The sequence below is a fragment of the Ranitomeya variabilis genome, chromosome 5 (genome assembly GCF_051348905.1).
Source record: "Ranitomeya variabilis isolate aRanVar5 chromosome 5, aRanVar5.hap1, whole genome shotgun sequence".
Classification (NCBI taxonomy): domain Eukaryota; kingdom Metazoa; phylum Chordata; class Amphibia; order Anura; family Dendrobatidae; genus Ranitomeya; species Ranitomeya variabilis.
This window is the reverse complement of record NC_135236.1, coordinates 43,388,411-43,406,220: the sequence shown is the minus strand read 5'-3', so window position 1 is coordinate 43,406,220 and position 17,810 is coordinate 43,388,411. Positions and strand designations below refer to the sequence as shown.

Below are 17,810 nucleotides of genomic sequence, written 5' to 3'. Positions count from 1 at the left end.
AATGGTCCATTTGGTGCCTTTGCCTAAGCTGCCTTCCTCTTCCGATCTGGTTCCTGTGTTCTTTCAGAATGTGGTTCGTTTACACGGCATTCCTGAGAATATTGTGTCTGACAGAGGATCCCAGTTTGTGTCCAGGTTCTGGCGATCCTTTTGTGCTAGGATGGGCATTGATTTGTCGTTTTCGTCTGCCTTTCATCCTCAGACTAATGGACAAACGGAGCAAACTAATCAGACTCTGGAGGCTTATTTGAGGTGTTTTGTTTCGGCAGATCAGGATGATTGGGTGACCTTCTTGCCGTTGGCTGAGTTTGCCCTTAATAATCGGGCTAGTTACGCTACTTTGGTTTCGCCATTTTTCTGCAACTCTGGTTTCCATCCTCGTTTTTCCTCGGGACATGTGGAGCCTTCTGACTGTCCTGGGGTAGATTCTGTGGTGGATAGGTTGCAGCAGATCTGGAATCATGTGGTGGACAACTTAAAGTTGTCACTGGAGAAGGCTCAGCGTTTTGCCAACCGCCGCCGCGGTGTGGGTCCCCGACTTCGTGTTGGGGATTTGGTATGGCTGTCTTCTCGATTTGTTCCTATGAAGGTCTCCTCTCCTAAATTTAAGCTTCGCTTCATCGGTCCTTACAAGATATTGGAAATCCTTAATCCTGTGTCCTTTCGCTTGGATCTTCCGGTGTCGTTTGCCATTCACAACGTGTTCCATAGGTCTTTGTTGCGGCGGTACGTTGTACCTGTGCTTCCTTCTGTTGAGCCTCCTGCTCCGGTGTTGGTTGAGGGCGAGTTGGAGTACGTGGTGGAGAAGATCTTGGATTCTCGTCTCTCCAGACGGAGGCTTCAGTATCTGGTCAAGTGGAAGGGCTATGGTCAGGAGGATAATTCCTGGGTGGTTGCTTCTGATGTGCATGCGGCCGATTTAGTTCGTGCCTTTCACGCTGCTCATCCTGATCGCCCTGGTGGTCTTGGTGAGGGTTCGGTGACCCCTCCTTAAGGGGGGGGTACTGTTGTGAATTAGACTTTTTGGCTCCCTCTTGTGGTTACTAGTGATATGACTATGGGATTGTCTTTCCTCAGTTTGGCACCCACCAGGGTCGTTAGTCCAGGGGTGTTGCTATATAAACTTCCTGGATCCTTAGTCCAGTGCCTGGCATCGTTGTAATCAGATCCTTTCTGTTTGCTCCTGTCTGCTGCTCCTTGTTCGTGCAAAATTAAGCTAAGTCCTGCTTCTTTGTTTTTTGGTTATTTGCTTTGCTCTTATTTTTGTCCAGCTTGTACTAAATGTGATTCCTGACTTTGCTGGAGGCTCTAGGGGGCTGGTGTTCTCCCCCCGGGCCGTTAGATGGTTCGGGGGTTCTTGAATATCCAGCGTGGATATTTTGATAGGGTTTTTGCTGACCATATAAGTCATCTTACTATATTCTGCTATTAGCTAGTGGGCCTCTCTTTGCTAAATACCTAGCTCATTCTTACGTTTGTCTTGTCCTCTTACCTCACCGTTATTATTTGTTGGGGGCTTGTATCCAACTTTTGGGGTCTTTTCTCTGGAGGCAAGAAAGGTCTTTCTTTTCCCTTCTAGGGTTAGTGAGTTCTCCGGCTGGCGCGAGACGTCTAGAACCAACGTAGGCACGTTCCCCGGCTGCTGCTATTTGTGGTGCTAGGATTAGATATATGGTCAGCTCAGTTACCACTGCCCTATGAGCTGGTTTTTTGTGTTTACAGACTTAGTAATTATTTCTGAGACCCTCTGCCATTGGGGTCATAACATGGTGGGCATAACCCACATGCAGAAAGTAAGTGGATCAATGCATTCCTAGGTGTGTGGAATCACCGTGATTCCACACAAAGATTGAGCATGCTGCGTATTTTTCCGCAATGTGTTTCCGCCGCGGAAAAATGCGCAGCATTAGCACAGCATTGCGGAATCCCATTGAATTCAATGGGTTGTTTTATGTATGTGTTTTCGCAGTGAAAAAATGCGGCAAAAACGCATACAATCTGCAACTTGTGCACATAGCCTTACAGTTCCCATCACCACATACATAGCCAGCAGCTTTTGTTTTCGCCAAAAGATTTTTTAATCCACCATCAAGACAAGGTAGACTCTTCTGGCCGTACTCTACTCTACTGCAACTTACTAAACATTTGTTAAAATATCCAATACAATTTAGGTATATCTTATTTATTTTTCAATTTTTAAAATGACCAATAATATCATAAACAAGAAAAAATACCGCCACACCACGATCAGACACCATATTACTACAACATAGTGACCTATAATACCACATACAAGGAACAAATACCACCGCACCATGTCCAGATCACATATTACCACCACCACATGGTGACCAATAATACCACATACAGGGAACAAAAACCGCCACACCATGACCAGACCACATGTTACCACCACATAGTGACTGAATACTCTTCACACTAGGGAGTGTGCACTGCGACCTTAAAACACGCACTCTAGACTGGGACTTTCAGTGATGACTAGGCCCGGGACATCCACGTACACGCAAACCCTAGTTACTGCTGGAAGTCCAAGCCTGGAGTGAAGATTCCCAATTTTTCAGCACATTGTAGGGTTAGGAACAAGCACCAAGGACCGTATATGGCACAAGGAGCAGTGGAGGGGAGTATTAGTTTTTTAGGGGGAGGGGTTATACATCTTGTGGCAGATATGGCAAGTTCAATTTTTGTCAGATCCAATGATCTCCAGTCACTTTCATGTTGACACTGCACACTCCTACACACAGTACCATCCACAGGACTGATGGACAAAAATACAAATCTTCTGGTCGTCTAGGAGGGGTGGACTTCTCAAAGGAGTTAGGAAGTATGGAGTGATTGAAAATCATTTATAGGACATCTGGTCTGGATAAGAAGGTGGTCTTCTCATATAGGGGGAGTTTTGGAGAGGTGTCACTATATAAAATTTTTGATGAAAAAAATTATTTATGCAAATTTCTCAAAAAAGTTCAAACATGACTGCTATATGATCTGCTAATACACATTTTCTATTTCCCTTTACAGTTGTCCAAAAGCAGATGTATTCATGTATACTCAGCCTCAGTGCACCGGGAGGATCTCAAAGATTGGCTTATTTGCAGGTGTTGGTGTTACCATTGGACTTATGCTCATTCTAGTGGTCGTATTACTCATTTTATGCTTGAAAACAAAACACAAAGTCCCCAAAAAGCAAACTGATGAGGATGCATACTATTCTACAATAAAGTAACGGAGGTTACTGACTGACCAGAGTCTGAGTGCTGATTTCTGATTATGAAGAGGATAGTTTCACCAGTGGAGTCTGAGTGCTGATATGTCAGTATGAAGATGATAGTCTCACCAGTGGAGCCTCAGTGCTGATGTCTTATTATGTAGAGGACAGCCTCACCAGAGGAGTCTGAGTGCTGATGTCTGAGTATGAAGAGGATAGCCTCACCAGTGGAGTCTGAGTGCTGATGTCTGAGTATGAAGAGGATAGCCTCACCAGTGGAGTCTGAGTGCTGATGTCTGAGTATGAAGAGGATGGCCTCAACCAAAGGAGTCTGAGTGCTGATGTCTGAGTATGAAGAGGATAGCCTCACCAGAGGATTCTGAGTACTGACATCTGAGTATGAAGAGAATAGCCTCACCAGCTGAGTCTGAGTGCTGATGTCTGAGTATGAAGGTGATAGTCTCACCAGTTGAGTCTCAGTGCTGATGTCTGATTATGTAGAGGATAGCCTCACCAGTGGAGTCTGAGTGCTGATGTCTGAGTATGAAGAGAATAGCCTCACCAGAGGGGTCTGAATGCTGATGTCTGAGTGGAAAGGGGATAGCCTTACCGAAGGGGTCTGAGTGCTGATGTCTGAGTTTAAAAAGGATGGCCTGACCAGAGACGGGTCTGAGTGCTGATGTCTGAGTTTAAAAAGGATGGCCTGACCAGAGACGGGTTTGAGTGCTGATGTCTGAGTATGAAGAGGATGGCCTCTCTAGAGTAGTCTGAGTGCTGATGTCTGAGTATGAAGAGGATAGCCCAACCAGAGGAGTCTGAGTGCTGATGTCTGAGTATCAAGAAGATAGCCTCATCATAGGAGTCTGAGTGCTAATGTCTGAATATGAAGAGGATGCCTCACCAGTGGAGACTGAGTACTGATATCTTGAGTATGAAGAGAATAGCCTCACCAGGGGAGTTTGATTGCTGATGTCTGAGTGTAATGGGGATAGCCTCTCAAGAGGAGTCTGGGTTCTGATGTCTGAGTATGAAGAGGATGACCTCACCAGAGGAGTCTGATTGCTAATGTTTGAGCATGAAGAGGAGAGGATCAACAGAGGAGTCTGAGTGCTGATGTCTGAGTATGAAGAGGATAGCCTCACCAGAGGAGTCTGAGTGCTGATGTCTGAGTATCAAGAAGATAGCCTCACCATAGGAGTCTGAGTGCTGATGTCTGAATATGAAGAGGATGGCCTCAACCAAAGAAGTCTGAGTGATGATGTCTGATTATGAAGAGGATAGCCTCACCAGTGGAGTCTGTGTACTGATATCTGAGTATGAAGAGGATAGCCTCACCAGGGGAGTCTGATTTCTGATGTCTGAGTGTAATGGGGATAGCCTCTCAAGAGGAGTCTGGGTTCTGATGTCTGAGTATGAAGAGGATGACCTCACCAGAGGAGTCTGATTGCTAATGTTTGAGCATGAAGAGGAGAGGATCAACAGAGGAGTCTGAGTGCTGATGTCTGAGTATGAAGAGGATAGCCTCACCAGAGGAGTCTGAGTGCTGATGTCTGAGTATCAAGAAGATAGCCTCACCATAGGAGTCTGAGTGCTGATGTCTGAATATGAAGAGGATGGCCTCAACCAAAGAAGTCTGAGTGATGATGTCTGATTATGAAGAGGATAGCCTCACCAGTGGAGTCTGTGTACTGATATCTGACTATGAAGAGGATAGCCTCACCAGGGGAGTCTGATTTCTGATGTCTGAGTGTAATGGGGATAGACTCACAAGAGGAGTCTGGGTTCTGATGTCTGAGTATGAAGAGGATGACCTCACCGTAGGAGTCTGATTGCTAATGTCTGAGTATGAAGAGGAGAGCATCAACAGAGAAGTCTAAGTGCTGATGTCTGAGTATGAAGAGGATAGCCACACCAGAGGATTTTGAGTGCTGACATCTGAGTATGAAGAGGATAGCCTCACGAGTGGAGTCTGAGTTCTAATGTCTGAGTATCAAGAAGATAGCCTCATCAGTGGAGTCTGAGTGCTGATGTCTGAGTGTAAAGAGTATGGCCTGACCAGTGGAGTCTGGGTGCTGATGTCTGAGTATGAAGAGTATAGCCTCACCAGAGAAGTCTGAGTGCTGATATCTGAGTATGAAGAGGATAGCCTCACCAGAGGATTTTGAGTGCTGACATCTGAGTATGAAGAGGATAGCCTCACGAGTGGAGTCTGAGTTCTAATGTCTGAGTATCAAGAAGATAGCCTCATCAGTGGAGTCTGAGTGCTGATGTCTGAGTGTAAAGAGTATGGCCTGACCAGTGGAGTCTGGGTGCTGATGTCTGAGTATGAAGAGTATAGCCTCACCAGAGAAGTCTGAGTGCTGATATCTGAGTATGAAGAGGATAGCCTCACCAGAGGGGTATGAGTGCTGATGTCTAAGTAACATGATGATAGCCTCACCAGCGGAGTCTGAGTGCTGATGTCTGAATGTAAATGGGATAGCCTCCCCAGAGGGGTTTGAGTGTTGATGTCTGAATATGAAGAGGATAGCCTTACCAGTGAAGTCTGAGTGCTAATGTCTGAGTATGAAGAGGAGAGCCTCACCAGAGTAGTCTAAGTGCTGATGTCTGAGCATGAAAAGAATAGCCTCATCAGAGGGGTCTGAGTGATGATGTCTGAGTATGAAGAGGATAGACCTCACCACTTGCGTCTGAGTGCTGATTAGAGATGACCGAATATTTAACTGTTCGGTTCATATTACTATTGCCGAATCTGCAATATTCGCCAATTAGTTCGTCAAATATTCACCGAACATAACCGAATGCCATTCAGCTCAATGGGAGGCAAGCACAAGCACAACACCTTATAACGGCCCCAAATGCTGTCAAAACACATCAAATCAGGGACAGAGACCAGGAAAGTGGCCTCAATTCACCCACAATTCAAATTGTAGCATGGCACTGCAGCAATTAGCCAGGCATGAAGTTTTAGGGTCTGGGACAGCATTTACAGCTTTCAATTGAAAGTCACAGTAAGATGAGGTGGGTGAGGGATCAGTGTAGGCCTCCTTTCCTGAGAGCCCTGATACCACATGCAATAACTCTACCTGCTTTCATGCTGAGCCATACTCAGGAGGCACAAATATCAGTTTTGTAGACTACGATTGTCAGAAAAATTTAAGGATAGTAACACGGGTGGTTGACTCCAAGGAAGTTGGAGGCCTACTGCTACAGGCAACACACGTGAAGTAGACCCAACCAGGAGTCTACACATTTACAAAAATTAGTGGCAGACACCAACAAAGTGACATCAATTGCAATAGAATAGAACTAGTATACCGGGGACAGACACCTTTTCCACTACAGCCAACCCAGCAGATGGAGACTGTAACGGGTAAGGTGGTGGAATCACTGTTCCGTATCCCTCTGAAAGCCTGGAAAGTGTGTTAGTAGGTGGCATACAAAATCACCACATGGAAAAGTGGCAGCAGGTGAAAACTGCAACCCAAGGAGGGACAAAGAGGTGGCACCAGATGATAATCCATGGCTGACCTACAGAAAGTGACAGCTGACCCCCTACAGTGGGTAAGCTGTGACTGCCCGAAGGAGGGATGAAAAATGCAGGCAGGCACTGTAGCAACTCCGGAACCACGAAAACAGATGGGACCGGCTGAGGAGCAGAAAAGCACTGGCAGCTGTCGGCTGGACCGGGTGTTTGACAGATGGGCAATGGCAGGTGTGATCTGGACCGGCTGATGGACAGAAGAACACAGACAGGTAAGAGGAGACACAGAGAGGTAAGAGCAAATGGGTACAGGGTAGACAAGAAGACAGGCAGACCCCGGGAACCTGACAACTAGCAAGTATGCAAAACAAAGTAATAACGTAGCTCAAGCATCCCAATATTGGAGGAGAAGCCTTAAATAGAGGTGTCTCACAGCTATAGGTTGGGAGTAACTTAGGTTGATGTAGGCAGTCCCTTTAAGAGGGAGGGGGCACGCACGTGCACCCTCTAAGCATAGTTCCTTGTCCTACATTGGAACTTTGTTGAACAATGACACATAGGGGGCAAGATGAGGAGGTGGTGTGTGAGTGGGAAAAACAGAATGTCCTATTAGGTACGAGGAGATCCAGCAAAGGGCCAAGTCTGTAATGTTAACTGATCTGAAAGTCCGTAGTAAGAGGAATGGTCCACTGTGTCAAAGACAGATGCCAGGTCCAGGAGAAGGAGTAGGACAAACTCACGTCGCTTTCATTTGGTGGTTAGTAGGTCGTTGGTGACTTTAATCAGGGCCGTATCAGTGGAATGGTGCGGTCTGAAACCAGATTGTAAGTGCTCAAAGAGGGAGCAAGAGGGGTGGAAGAAGGACAGTTAAAATAGATGTGTTGTTCCAGTAGTTTGGAGGCATAGGGGAGAAATGATATGGGGTGATAGGTAGACACAGAGGATGGGTCAAAGGTGGGCTTTTTGAGGATGGGTGTGATCGAGGTATGTTTCAATCAGGATAGAAATGACAGAAAAACGACTGGCACAACCAAACTAGTGTGAATAGGTGCATACCAGGAGCAGCTACCTTCATATACAATAGACAAAAAAAGATTGCACTCTATCGTGCCAAAGCATTTTGAATATGAAATACATGAAATATGAATAGCAAAATGGCTTTTTGAACACTAGGAAAAATATTTGAGACACTTTGCACAGAATTTGGCCAAATAGTGTGAGCCCATCAACCATCGTCATTCTGTCATTTCTATGTTAGCTTACTGACTGAGAACTCCTCCCTTCACCATGTGGTTTTTAATTACATCTAATCACACTTGGTTCCGGCCAACCCATATGTAGGCTTTACTGAGAGAGGTGTCCACATTCACCCATGCATACAGACAATATCCTTCGGTAAGTGTTCACATTTCGACAGGGAGGTCAGGGACCCATCAGATTAATGAGACCACCTTGTCGATGGTTGATGGGCTCACACTATTTAGCCAAATTCTGTGCAAAGCATCTCAAATATTTTTCCTAATGTTCAAAAAGCCATTTTGCTATTGATATTTCATGTATTTCATATTCGACCTGCTGTGGCACGATAGAGTGCAACCTTTTTTGTAGATCAATCAAGATAGAAGACACCTGATGTGACAGGTTGAAGGGGTGGGTTAGGCTTGTGATGAAGACCGTGGTAAAGTCTGGAATGAGGTGGGACGTTATTGTGTCAAGTTCACAGGTGGTGAGGCAAAGTATACAGCTGAGATGAGACGAAAGGGAGGGGGAGCTGGTGGATGCAGGAAAGAATTGAAAGTACCGAATAGCTGTTTAGGGTTGTGAGACAGGTATGATATGAGGGATGAAAAGTCGGTTTGTTTTGTTGCAGTGAGCAATTGTGCAGCATTTTTACAACTTTTGCTACTGGATGGGCAACTCCGCTCCCTTTCTTTAGCAACCATACAATGGTACGCTTTGTAGATGAGGGCCAGAAAGAACATGTGCTCCAGTAGATGGCAAGCGCCGCATCAAGTGGCCTCTGCTCCTCTTCCTCCACTTTAACATCATACACAGTACAGTCCTCAGTGGTGGCACCCCAATTACCCTTTTTTTTCCCACATCACAACTCTCCAAGCGCCCAACTGACTGTTGGGAAACAGATGGCTGAGTCTGCAGATCTCTTCACACATTGTATGCAATGGGCATAGGAAGTGTACTCTAAAGATTCAGAGTCAAGAGGAAGAAATCATCTGTACCGATGGCCAAATTTTTCCTCACTTTGATCCATGGCCGGATGAAGTTTGGTCAAAGCATAAACCAAACCCTCATCAACAGACATTAACCCTGTTGGGTGAAGGTGATCCAGTTGTGACGAGACTCAGATTCTTGAGGTACCCGCGGACTGTACTGTGCTGTCAAGGCAGGAAGAGGAGGAGAGTGACTCTCAGGGCGAGGAGCGGGAGAACATAGAGGATGACGATGAGGTAGTAGATCACGCGGTCTAAACCCACAGGCATGCAGCTGAGAAGCTCAGCAGAGGAGGAGGAGGAAGATGAGGAGGTTATGTAGACACCAAGTTATGCAACCACGACAACCAATGCATCCTGAGGCCAAACTCTAACAGTGGTGCAGTGTAACGTGGCACAGCTGTGAAGGTGCACAAAGAGGGTTCCCAAACCAACGACTATATATAAAATAAACTTTGGCACTCAACTTGTAATGATGTGGAATTTTTAATAGCAGCCACTTGTACAAACGTTTCGGTCACACATTGACCTTCTTCGGTGTACTGCGATAATGTGCAAACAATAGAATATTTACAATAATATAAAGTAAAATGAAATACAAAATAACTAAAAATGACAGATAACAAAATTGCAAAATCATGAGGAGACTCATATATATTGTGCATCTATAGTGATGGATGGGAAGGGTAATGAAGGAATGGAATGGAAAGAAAAAACTGAGGGAAAAATCATACCTTGTCTCTTGGAAACACTTATTATGTGTGGCTTTGAGATCAGATTTGAGGTCCTATGTGTGGGTCCTAGGATATAAATATGTCTGTTAGGGCAGGTGCGGGCTGTGGGGCTCTAGACCCAATAATTAAAAGGGGGAGGGGGACTGACCTATATATTATGGATCAGGATGCAGCTGTGACAGACAATGTCCGGGGACGTATCCCTGTTTATAGATAATGGACTGTATCTACGAAAATGATAACATATAAGAACATGTCAAAAAAGAATCTTTTAATTTAGATCAGTGGTCCCAAGGATGTATTGATACTGACCCAAGTGCACCACTCGATAGGGATAAAGATATGCTATCTATCCTCTTCAGAGGTAGAAACTGTAAAAAATATGACATAGCACATAAAATAACCGGCAAGGTGCGTGCAGAGTATCCAGATAGTGGTGATATACATACCCTGTATAATAGTATTTAACAAGGACCCAATGGATGGACCAAAGCAAAAAATCCCTTGTCTGTAAGAGGAGGTGGACGGATTAGACTAAGGCGATAGCGGTACATCTAATATGGGACACTGACACTGTTAGTGGGTCTTACCAGGAGAGGCAGGGATGCTGGTGTAGAACGCGGTGTCCGCCGCTGGTTCTGTAGTGTACTGCCATGTCTGCACAGCGCCATTATGTGGCCAGGGGGCGGGACCGTTGGACGGCGTGAAGCCGGAAGTGCGTCACCGGAAGTGACGCACTGTTTATGCCGGCGACGCTCTGCGTGTCAGTGATGTGGAATAATCATGGAGGTGCGTTCCACCTTCATTAGACATGCACAGGGACTGACAAAGAGGACTGACCGAGTGTGGGAGGAGCTATTAAACAAAAGAGATTGCGGATATGAGGATATTTAACAATAAATTGTGTGCATATGACCTGCAATGTAGAAAAAGACCTGGAAGCAGGGGAGAGGAGGGATTTTTGAGTAATGATGAATACAAAAGCAGAGACCATAAGGATAAGATGGGGATCCAGGGGGAAGGAGGATCAGGATGTGAACATTTGCGTGACGTCAATTTCAATATTGATGACTCTGTAAAACAAAGCTATATGTTAATATAATGTTTTGAAAAGATGAATACAAACATGTACATAGTAAATGAACTATACAAAGTCAGGAACAGAGTCTATAGGAAGGCCAGGAGATCATAATCCCTGTTGAGGCCTCTTGGTGTTATAGTTTCAAGTTCATGTATCCAAAAGGCCTCTCTTCTTTTGAGGGTTTGGATACGATTGCCCCCCCGTCGAGGTACTGGGACATGTTCTATTACCTGGAACTTTAGCTGAGGTATGGAATGTCCAGCGTCAATGAAGTGGTGGGGTAGTGGCAGCAACGTATTTTTGCATCTTATTGTGGACTTATGTTTACTGATACGATCCCGTATCGGTTGAGAGGTTTCGCCAATATATAAAAGACCACATGGGCATTTAATAGAATACACTACAAAAGAGGTATCACAGGTGCTATAGTCTTTGATTTGGTATCGCTTACCCGAATGTGGGTGATAGAAATGATCTCCCTTTAAGACGTTTCCGCATTGGTTGCAGTGAAGGCATGGATGTGTGCCAGTCCTGGGTTGGGAGAGAAATCTCTGGGTGGAAGAACGTGAGCCCGATCCAATATCGGCTTTGACCAGTGTGTCACGGATATTGCGTGCCCGTTTGTAACAGGGGAGGAAGTGATTGCGGAACTCCGGTATATCCGGATATGCCTCTTGCAGTAATCTCCAATGTTTCCTAATGCTATGGTGGAGTATATGGACGTAGGGGTGATAGGTATGTACAAATGGTAAGCGATTTGTGATAGGTTGTTTGGAGTTGGTGGGTGGATGTAAAGCTTCATGTAATATCTTAGGGGGGTATCCCCGTTCACTAAATTTGTTATACATTTCATTCAACCTTTCTTGTTTCTTGGTTGGATTAGTAACTATACGCTCTACCCTCTGAAATTGTGAGCGGGGGATGGCATTTTTGGTGGTTGTGGGATGTAGACTACCGTAATGGAGCAAGCTGTTACGGTCAGTGGGTTTTCTGTATAGATCCGTACTTAGATTGCCATCCTTATCCTTCAACACTATGGTGTCGAGGAAGCTGACTTGATGTTCGTCCTTCGTCATAGTGAACGAGAGACCCGGCCAGGAGGCATTTAGTGTTTCAAAGAATTTGTCAAGAGTGTCACATGGTCCAGTCCATATACAAAAAATATCGTCTATGAACCTCTTCCAAGTGACACAGTAAGTCTTGAAAAGGATGTTGGGGTAGACCACCCCTTCTTCAAATGTGGCCATGAACGTGTTTGCATACGGGGGCGCCATGTTAGACCCCATGGCGGTCCCCTGTGCCTGGAGGTAGTAAGTGTCCTCAAATAGAAAGTAGTTCCTGGTGAGAACAGTGGTAAGTAGTTCAAGACACAAATCAATCGTGTTGTGATGTAATTCCGATGTTGTCAGTAATTGTCTGACACAGTCAATACCTCGGTCATGGGGGATGGACGTGTAGAGGTCCTTCACATCAAAGGACACCAGAAAGGAACTAGTGGGGACGGTGCCCAATGTCTGTAGTGTTCTGAGAAAGGCCCCCGTGTCAAGTAGATATGACTGAGCTTTCTGTGTCAGAGGAGTGAGGACTTTTTCCAAAAAAATGGATAGAGGGGACAGAATAGAGTCCGTCGCTGCGATAATTGGTCGGCCAGGTGGGTTGATGAGACTTTTGTGTACCTTGGGAAGTAGGTAAAGTACGGGCGTCACTGGATTTGTTTTGGTAAGAAAATCCTTGGTTTTAGAATCAATCACTCCCATGTCAAGGTATGTGTGGAGTATGGTCGATATGATGTCACGTGTTTCCCCTGTAGGATCTCTACTGAGTTTAATGTAGATTCTGCTATTATTGAGCTGGCGATGGGCCTCTTTAATGTAGTCCGTCCTGTTCATGACTACTATAGCCCCGCCTTTATCGGCGGGCTTGATAATGATGGATTTATCTTTACATAGGGCCTGTGATGCCTGAAAGTCAAGATTAGATAAATTGGAGGAATAGTGTAACTTGCCCCCTTCGGCATCTCGTCGGAGTTGGTTAAATGCTTTGTCTATAAATTCAATGAAGGTTTCCACCGCATGTGACCCTCTTGGTGGGCGATATGTGCTTTTATTGCGAAGACCAAGTTGGTCTATAGAGATATGGGCCTGTCGTGTGGGAGGGGAAACAGTGTGTGTATTATTTGCATTAGAGAAATGTGTCAGTAATCTGATGCGGCGGTAGAATCGTTGTAACTCCATATCGAGTTCAAACGTACTCAATTTAGAGTATGGGCAGAATGAGAGTCCTTTTTGTAGGAGATTGTGTTCAGCAATGCTAAGTGTTCTGGAGGAAATGTTGATGACTAGGGAGTTAGTACCTGGGAGCGTGTTACTCTGTAGAAATCTGGATTTCTTCCTCCGCTGGCTCCGACGGGGCCTTTTCTTCTTGGATATCGCTTGCGTTGATCCAAAAAATGACGAGTTGTGTTGATACGATTATCTCTTCTGTCTGTGTCTGAACCAGATGTTGATGCTTCGTTTGACGAATACTGGTTGAACCTAGGAGGATCAGAGCGGGAAGTAAGGTTATTACGCCAATGATACACGCGATTGTTATCGTAATCTTCTAAGTCCCTCTGAAACTTAATCCTCTTCCTATTCTCAGTGTCCCTCTTGTGTTGTTCAATAACAGTTTGTACTCTAGCTTTAAGGGTACCCAATTCTTCAGCGGTACTTGATGAGGCTAATTGGGACTCAATATTTTTGATGGTGTCACTGGACTGGATAATGGCACTTTGTAAATGTTCAACAGTTAATGTCATTAGATCGAACGAGCACTTGTCGAGTATTTGTTCAAACTTTAAGCAGAAAGCGGAGGAGTCGCTGAATAACGTTGGTCGCAGAGGTTCTCTCAGGCCCCTTGGGATGCGATTGACTCTAAGGTATTCGGACAATGTTGCACAATGTAGTTCCAAATTAATCAGATGTCGAGACTCCCGTTCAAGATCCCTTCCCCTGGTTTCCCTATGTGGGACCTTGAGGAAGTCACTAGATAGGTTGGACTTAGAGAGAATAGAATTAGTCTCCTCCTGATTATATGAGAAAACCAGAGAGGACATAATGACCAGCGTGCACACGGAAGGGTGAGTACATACGATGCAGTGTAACGTGGCACAGCTGTGAAGGTGCACAAAGAGGGTTCCCAAACCAACGACTATATATAAAATAAACTTTGGCACTCAACTTGTAATGATGTGGAATTTTTAATAGCAGCCACTTGTACAAACGTTTCGGTCACACATTGACCTTCTTCGGTGTACTGCGATAATGTGCAAACAATAGAATATTTACAATAATATAAAGTAAAATGAAATACAAAATAACTAAAAATGACAGATAACAAAATTGCAAAATCATGAGGAGACTCATATATATTGTGCATCTATAGTGATGGATGGGAAGGGTAATGAAGGAATGGAATGGAAAGAAAAAACTGAGGGAAAAATCATACCTTGTCTCTTGGAAACACTTATTATGTGTGGCTTTGAGATCAGATTTGAGGTCCTATGTGTGGGTCCTAGGATATAAATATGTCTGTTAGGGCAGGTGCGGGCTGTGGGGCTCTAGACCCAATAATTAAAAGGGGGAGGGGGACTGACCTATATATTATGGATCAGGATGCAGCTGTGACAGACAATGTCCGGGGACGTATCCCTGTTTATAGATAATGGACTGTATCTACGAAAATGATAACATATAAGAACATGTCAAAAAAGAATCTTTTAATTTAGATCAGTGGTCCCAAGGATGTATTGATACTGACCCAAGTGCACCACTCGATAGGGATAAAGATATGCTATCTATCCTCTTCAGAGGTAGAAACTGTAAAAAATATGACATAGCACATAAAATAACCGGCAAGGTGCGTGCAGAGTATCCAGATAGTGGTGATATACATACCCTGTATAATAGTATATTCTTTTTTGACATGTTCTTATATGTTATCATTTTCGTAGATACAGTCCATTATCTATAAACAGGGATACGTCCCCGGACATTGTCTGTCACAGCTGCATCCTGATCCATAATATATAGGTCAGTCCCCCTCCCCCTTTTAATTATTGGGTCTAGAGCCCCACAGCCCGCACCTGCCCTAACAGACATATTTATATCCTAGGACCCACACATAGGACCTCAAATCTGATCTCAAAGCCACACATAATAAGTGTTTCCAAGAGACAAGGTATGATTTTTCCCTCAGTTTTTTCTTTCCATTCCATTCCTTCATTACCCTTCCCATCCATCACTATAGATGCACAATATATATGAGTCTCCTCATGATTTTGCAATTTTGTTATCTGTCATTTTTAGTTATTTTGTATTTCATTTTACTTTATATTATTGTAAATATTCTATTGTTTGCACATTATCGCAGTACACCGAAGAAGGTCAATGTGTGACCGAAACGTTTGTACAAGTGGCTGCTATTAAAAATTCCACATCATTACAAGTTGAGTGCCAAAGTTTATTTTATATAAACTCTAACAGTGGACATCAATGTTCACGGTTCTGTAGTTGCCTATTTTGGGTCTTTTTTTCTGACTGGCTAAAAAACTAAAAAATAACGTTAGCTGTCATCTTTTTAAAAAAAGACTTAGTTGAGTAAAAAAAAAAGAATTAATTTCAGTACTACTTGCATGAACTGGCACATGCACGATCAACATGCGTTAATATGGGAATGTCACTGTGCTAAAATGCAGACTAGTGGGCATCGACAACTACCATCCACACCATCAACCGCATCTTCTGATTCTTCCTCCTCCTTCACCGTGGCAAGTGTTGTCACACAAGTCTCAGGCCGAAGAACCTCCACTTGTTTACCCCCTACAGTTGAGGTGACTGAGAGCCTGTCAGCTGATATGGAATTGGACATACCTGCTGTTTTTGACTGATCTTGCATACCAAGCACACCGCATCTTTCTCAATCCACTGCAACATCTCTGCCTGCACCTCTCTCACAGTCCAGCAGCTTGTCATGCTCACCCTACTCCACCCTGTGTCAGCACAGAAGCAAATATTCATTTGTGTAGTTGTGCTCACAGTGAGATAGCGTTCCCTGAGTGTGTGGGGACACTCACTTGGCAACGGAATTAAGGCACACAGGAACGGTTTCTCACAAAAACAGTCTATTTGGTTTAATCACTCAGCATAAAATGCATAACGTAAAGTCCATTTCATTACATCCATGAACATGTCATGACCACCAGTCTGTTCATGTAGCAGGTAAACCTCTCTGCCGTTTCTTACAACCCCCTTATCTGACGTTACCTTCCAGGAGCTCTACTCCTCATGCTGACTCCTTGTCAGTCCTGGCTTCCAGGGAAGCTGCCTTAGGCCGGTTTCACACGTCAGTGCCTCCAGTACGTGTAGTGACAATTTTCTCACATACCGGAGACACTGACACACGTAAACAAATTCAAATGAATGGGTCTATGCAGATGTCAGCGTGGTTTGATGGACCGTATGTCCATGTGCAAAACACGCAGACATGTCCGTTTTTACCCAGACACACGGCCTGCCAAACGTCCCGCACACGTGCAGAGAACAGTGTACAGTGCACTGTCCTCCGTGCGCACGGACGGCAGCAGGGGAAGCAGCGCTACTGTAAGCCACTGTTCCCCTGCGTGTGGTGCTGAACCTGACTTTCATCCATTGTCCCCTGCTGGCTTTCATCCACTGTCCCCTTCAGTGAAGGTAGTGTGCCGAAATGTGCGTTGGGGAGGGCTCCATCCTGGTGACCGAGATCCTAGCACTTTAGTAACTAACATCCAACTCTGGTTTCATTTTTTCATTTTCTGCACTTTTTTTGTTCGGCCTTTTTTACATGATATGTATATACTGACATCTACTGGTTGACGTTTGCACTAGCACTTTATATATATATATTGTTTTACACTTAACATACCATGGTTAGATAATATTGATTGCACACCCTGAGTTATTTCTGTTTCACTATGTTGCAATTTTGGTATTACATGCCTGCTATTGATTCAGATATTTAACGTAAGGATTGATATATGTGGGTGCATATTCACATTTATTTCTATAACTGGATGTAGCGCTCTTTTGTTTTTAATTGAAATATTCTATTTATCATTCATAATATTTGCGCATTGACTTTTCTATTATAACTTACCTGATGCATTAATAAACTTTATATTATTTGAAATTTAACATTGTGGACGTGCAGTCGGTACTTTCGGGTTTCCCGGTTGGTCTTGCTAGTTTGAACAATGGCTGTCTACACTCAACCTGGAGACAGGGAAGAAATCCGTGTGCGATAATGGTGCAAACCTGGTGGCAGCCATACGCCGGGCCAACCTCACACACGTGCCTTGCATGGCTCACATCCTGAACCTGATAGTACAGCAATTCCTCTCCGACTGTCCCAGTCTGTTGTGCTGATGTCCACCATTACCCTTCAGTTGGTATAGAGATCTTTCGGACTACTGGTTAACCAGTTGATATGAGATATGACCACACCGTGGAATTAAACTATATTTTCCCGCATTTTTTACCAAATGTAACCGATTTTTTTCGATTTGATAAAATTTTGCTTGGGTTTTTGATCACAAATCCGAATGTGCCATATTTGTGCCGAATTTGTTTGGCGATCGTTTTCTGAACAAATTCGCTCATCACTAGTGCTGATGTCTGAGTATGAAGAGAAGACGCTCACCAGAGGAGGTCTGAGTACTGATGTCTGAGTACAAAGAGGATAGCCTCACCAGAGGAGTCTGAATGCTGATATTTTTATCACGACCCCTGCAGTAGGTCTTAAGTAGTGGGTCGAATACAGGACATCTGAGTCTCAGAAGGGGCGAGGAGATCCGCAGGACCTGCAACATATGACTCCCGAGGGAGTGGCCGAAGGTGGAGACTACCGCTGGGTGACGGAGGAGACAGGCGAGGCCGGAGCGTAGTGAACGAGCCTAGATCAAACCAGGTAGTCAGAGTGAAACCGCAGGATGAGACGGGGGCGAAGTCAAACACAAAGCCAAGGTCAGAAAGCCAGAGAT

General features: G+C 44.5%; 1 protein-coding gene across 1 annotated transcript in view; it reads left to right on the top strand.

Moving 5' to 3' along the window:
* LOC143774306 (uncharacterized) overlaps positions 1–3,262 on the top strand; it is a 45,197-nt gene extending 41,935 nt beyond the window's left edge. The window contains exon 5 of the mRNA XM_077261754.1: positions 3,043–3,262. Within this exon, the coding sequence (XP_077117869.1) occupies positions 3,043–3,247 (205 nt within the window). The 3' untranslated portion in view covers positions 3,248–3,262. The remainder of the gene's footprint in view (positions 1–3,042) is intronic.
* The last annotated feature ends 14,548 nt before the right edge of the window (positions 3,263–17,810 follow it).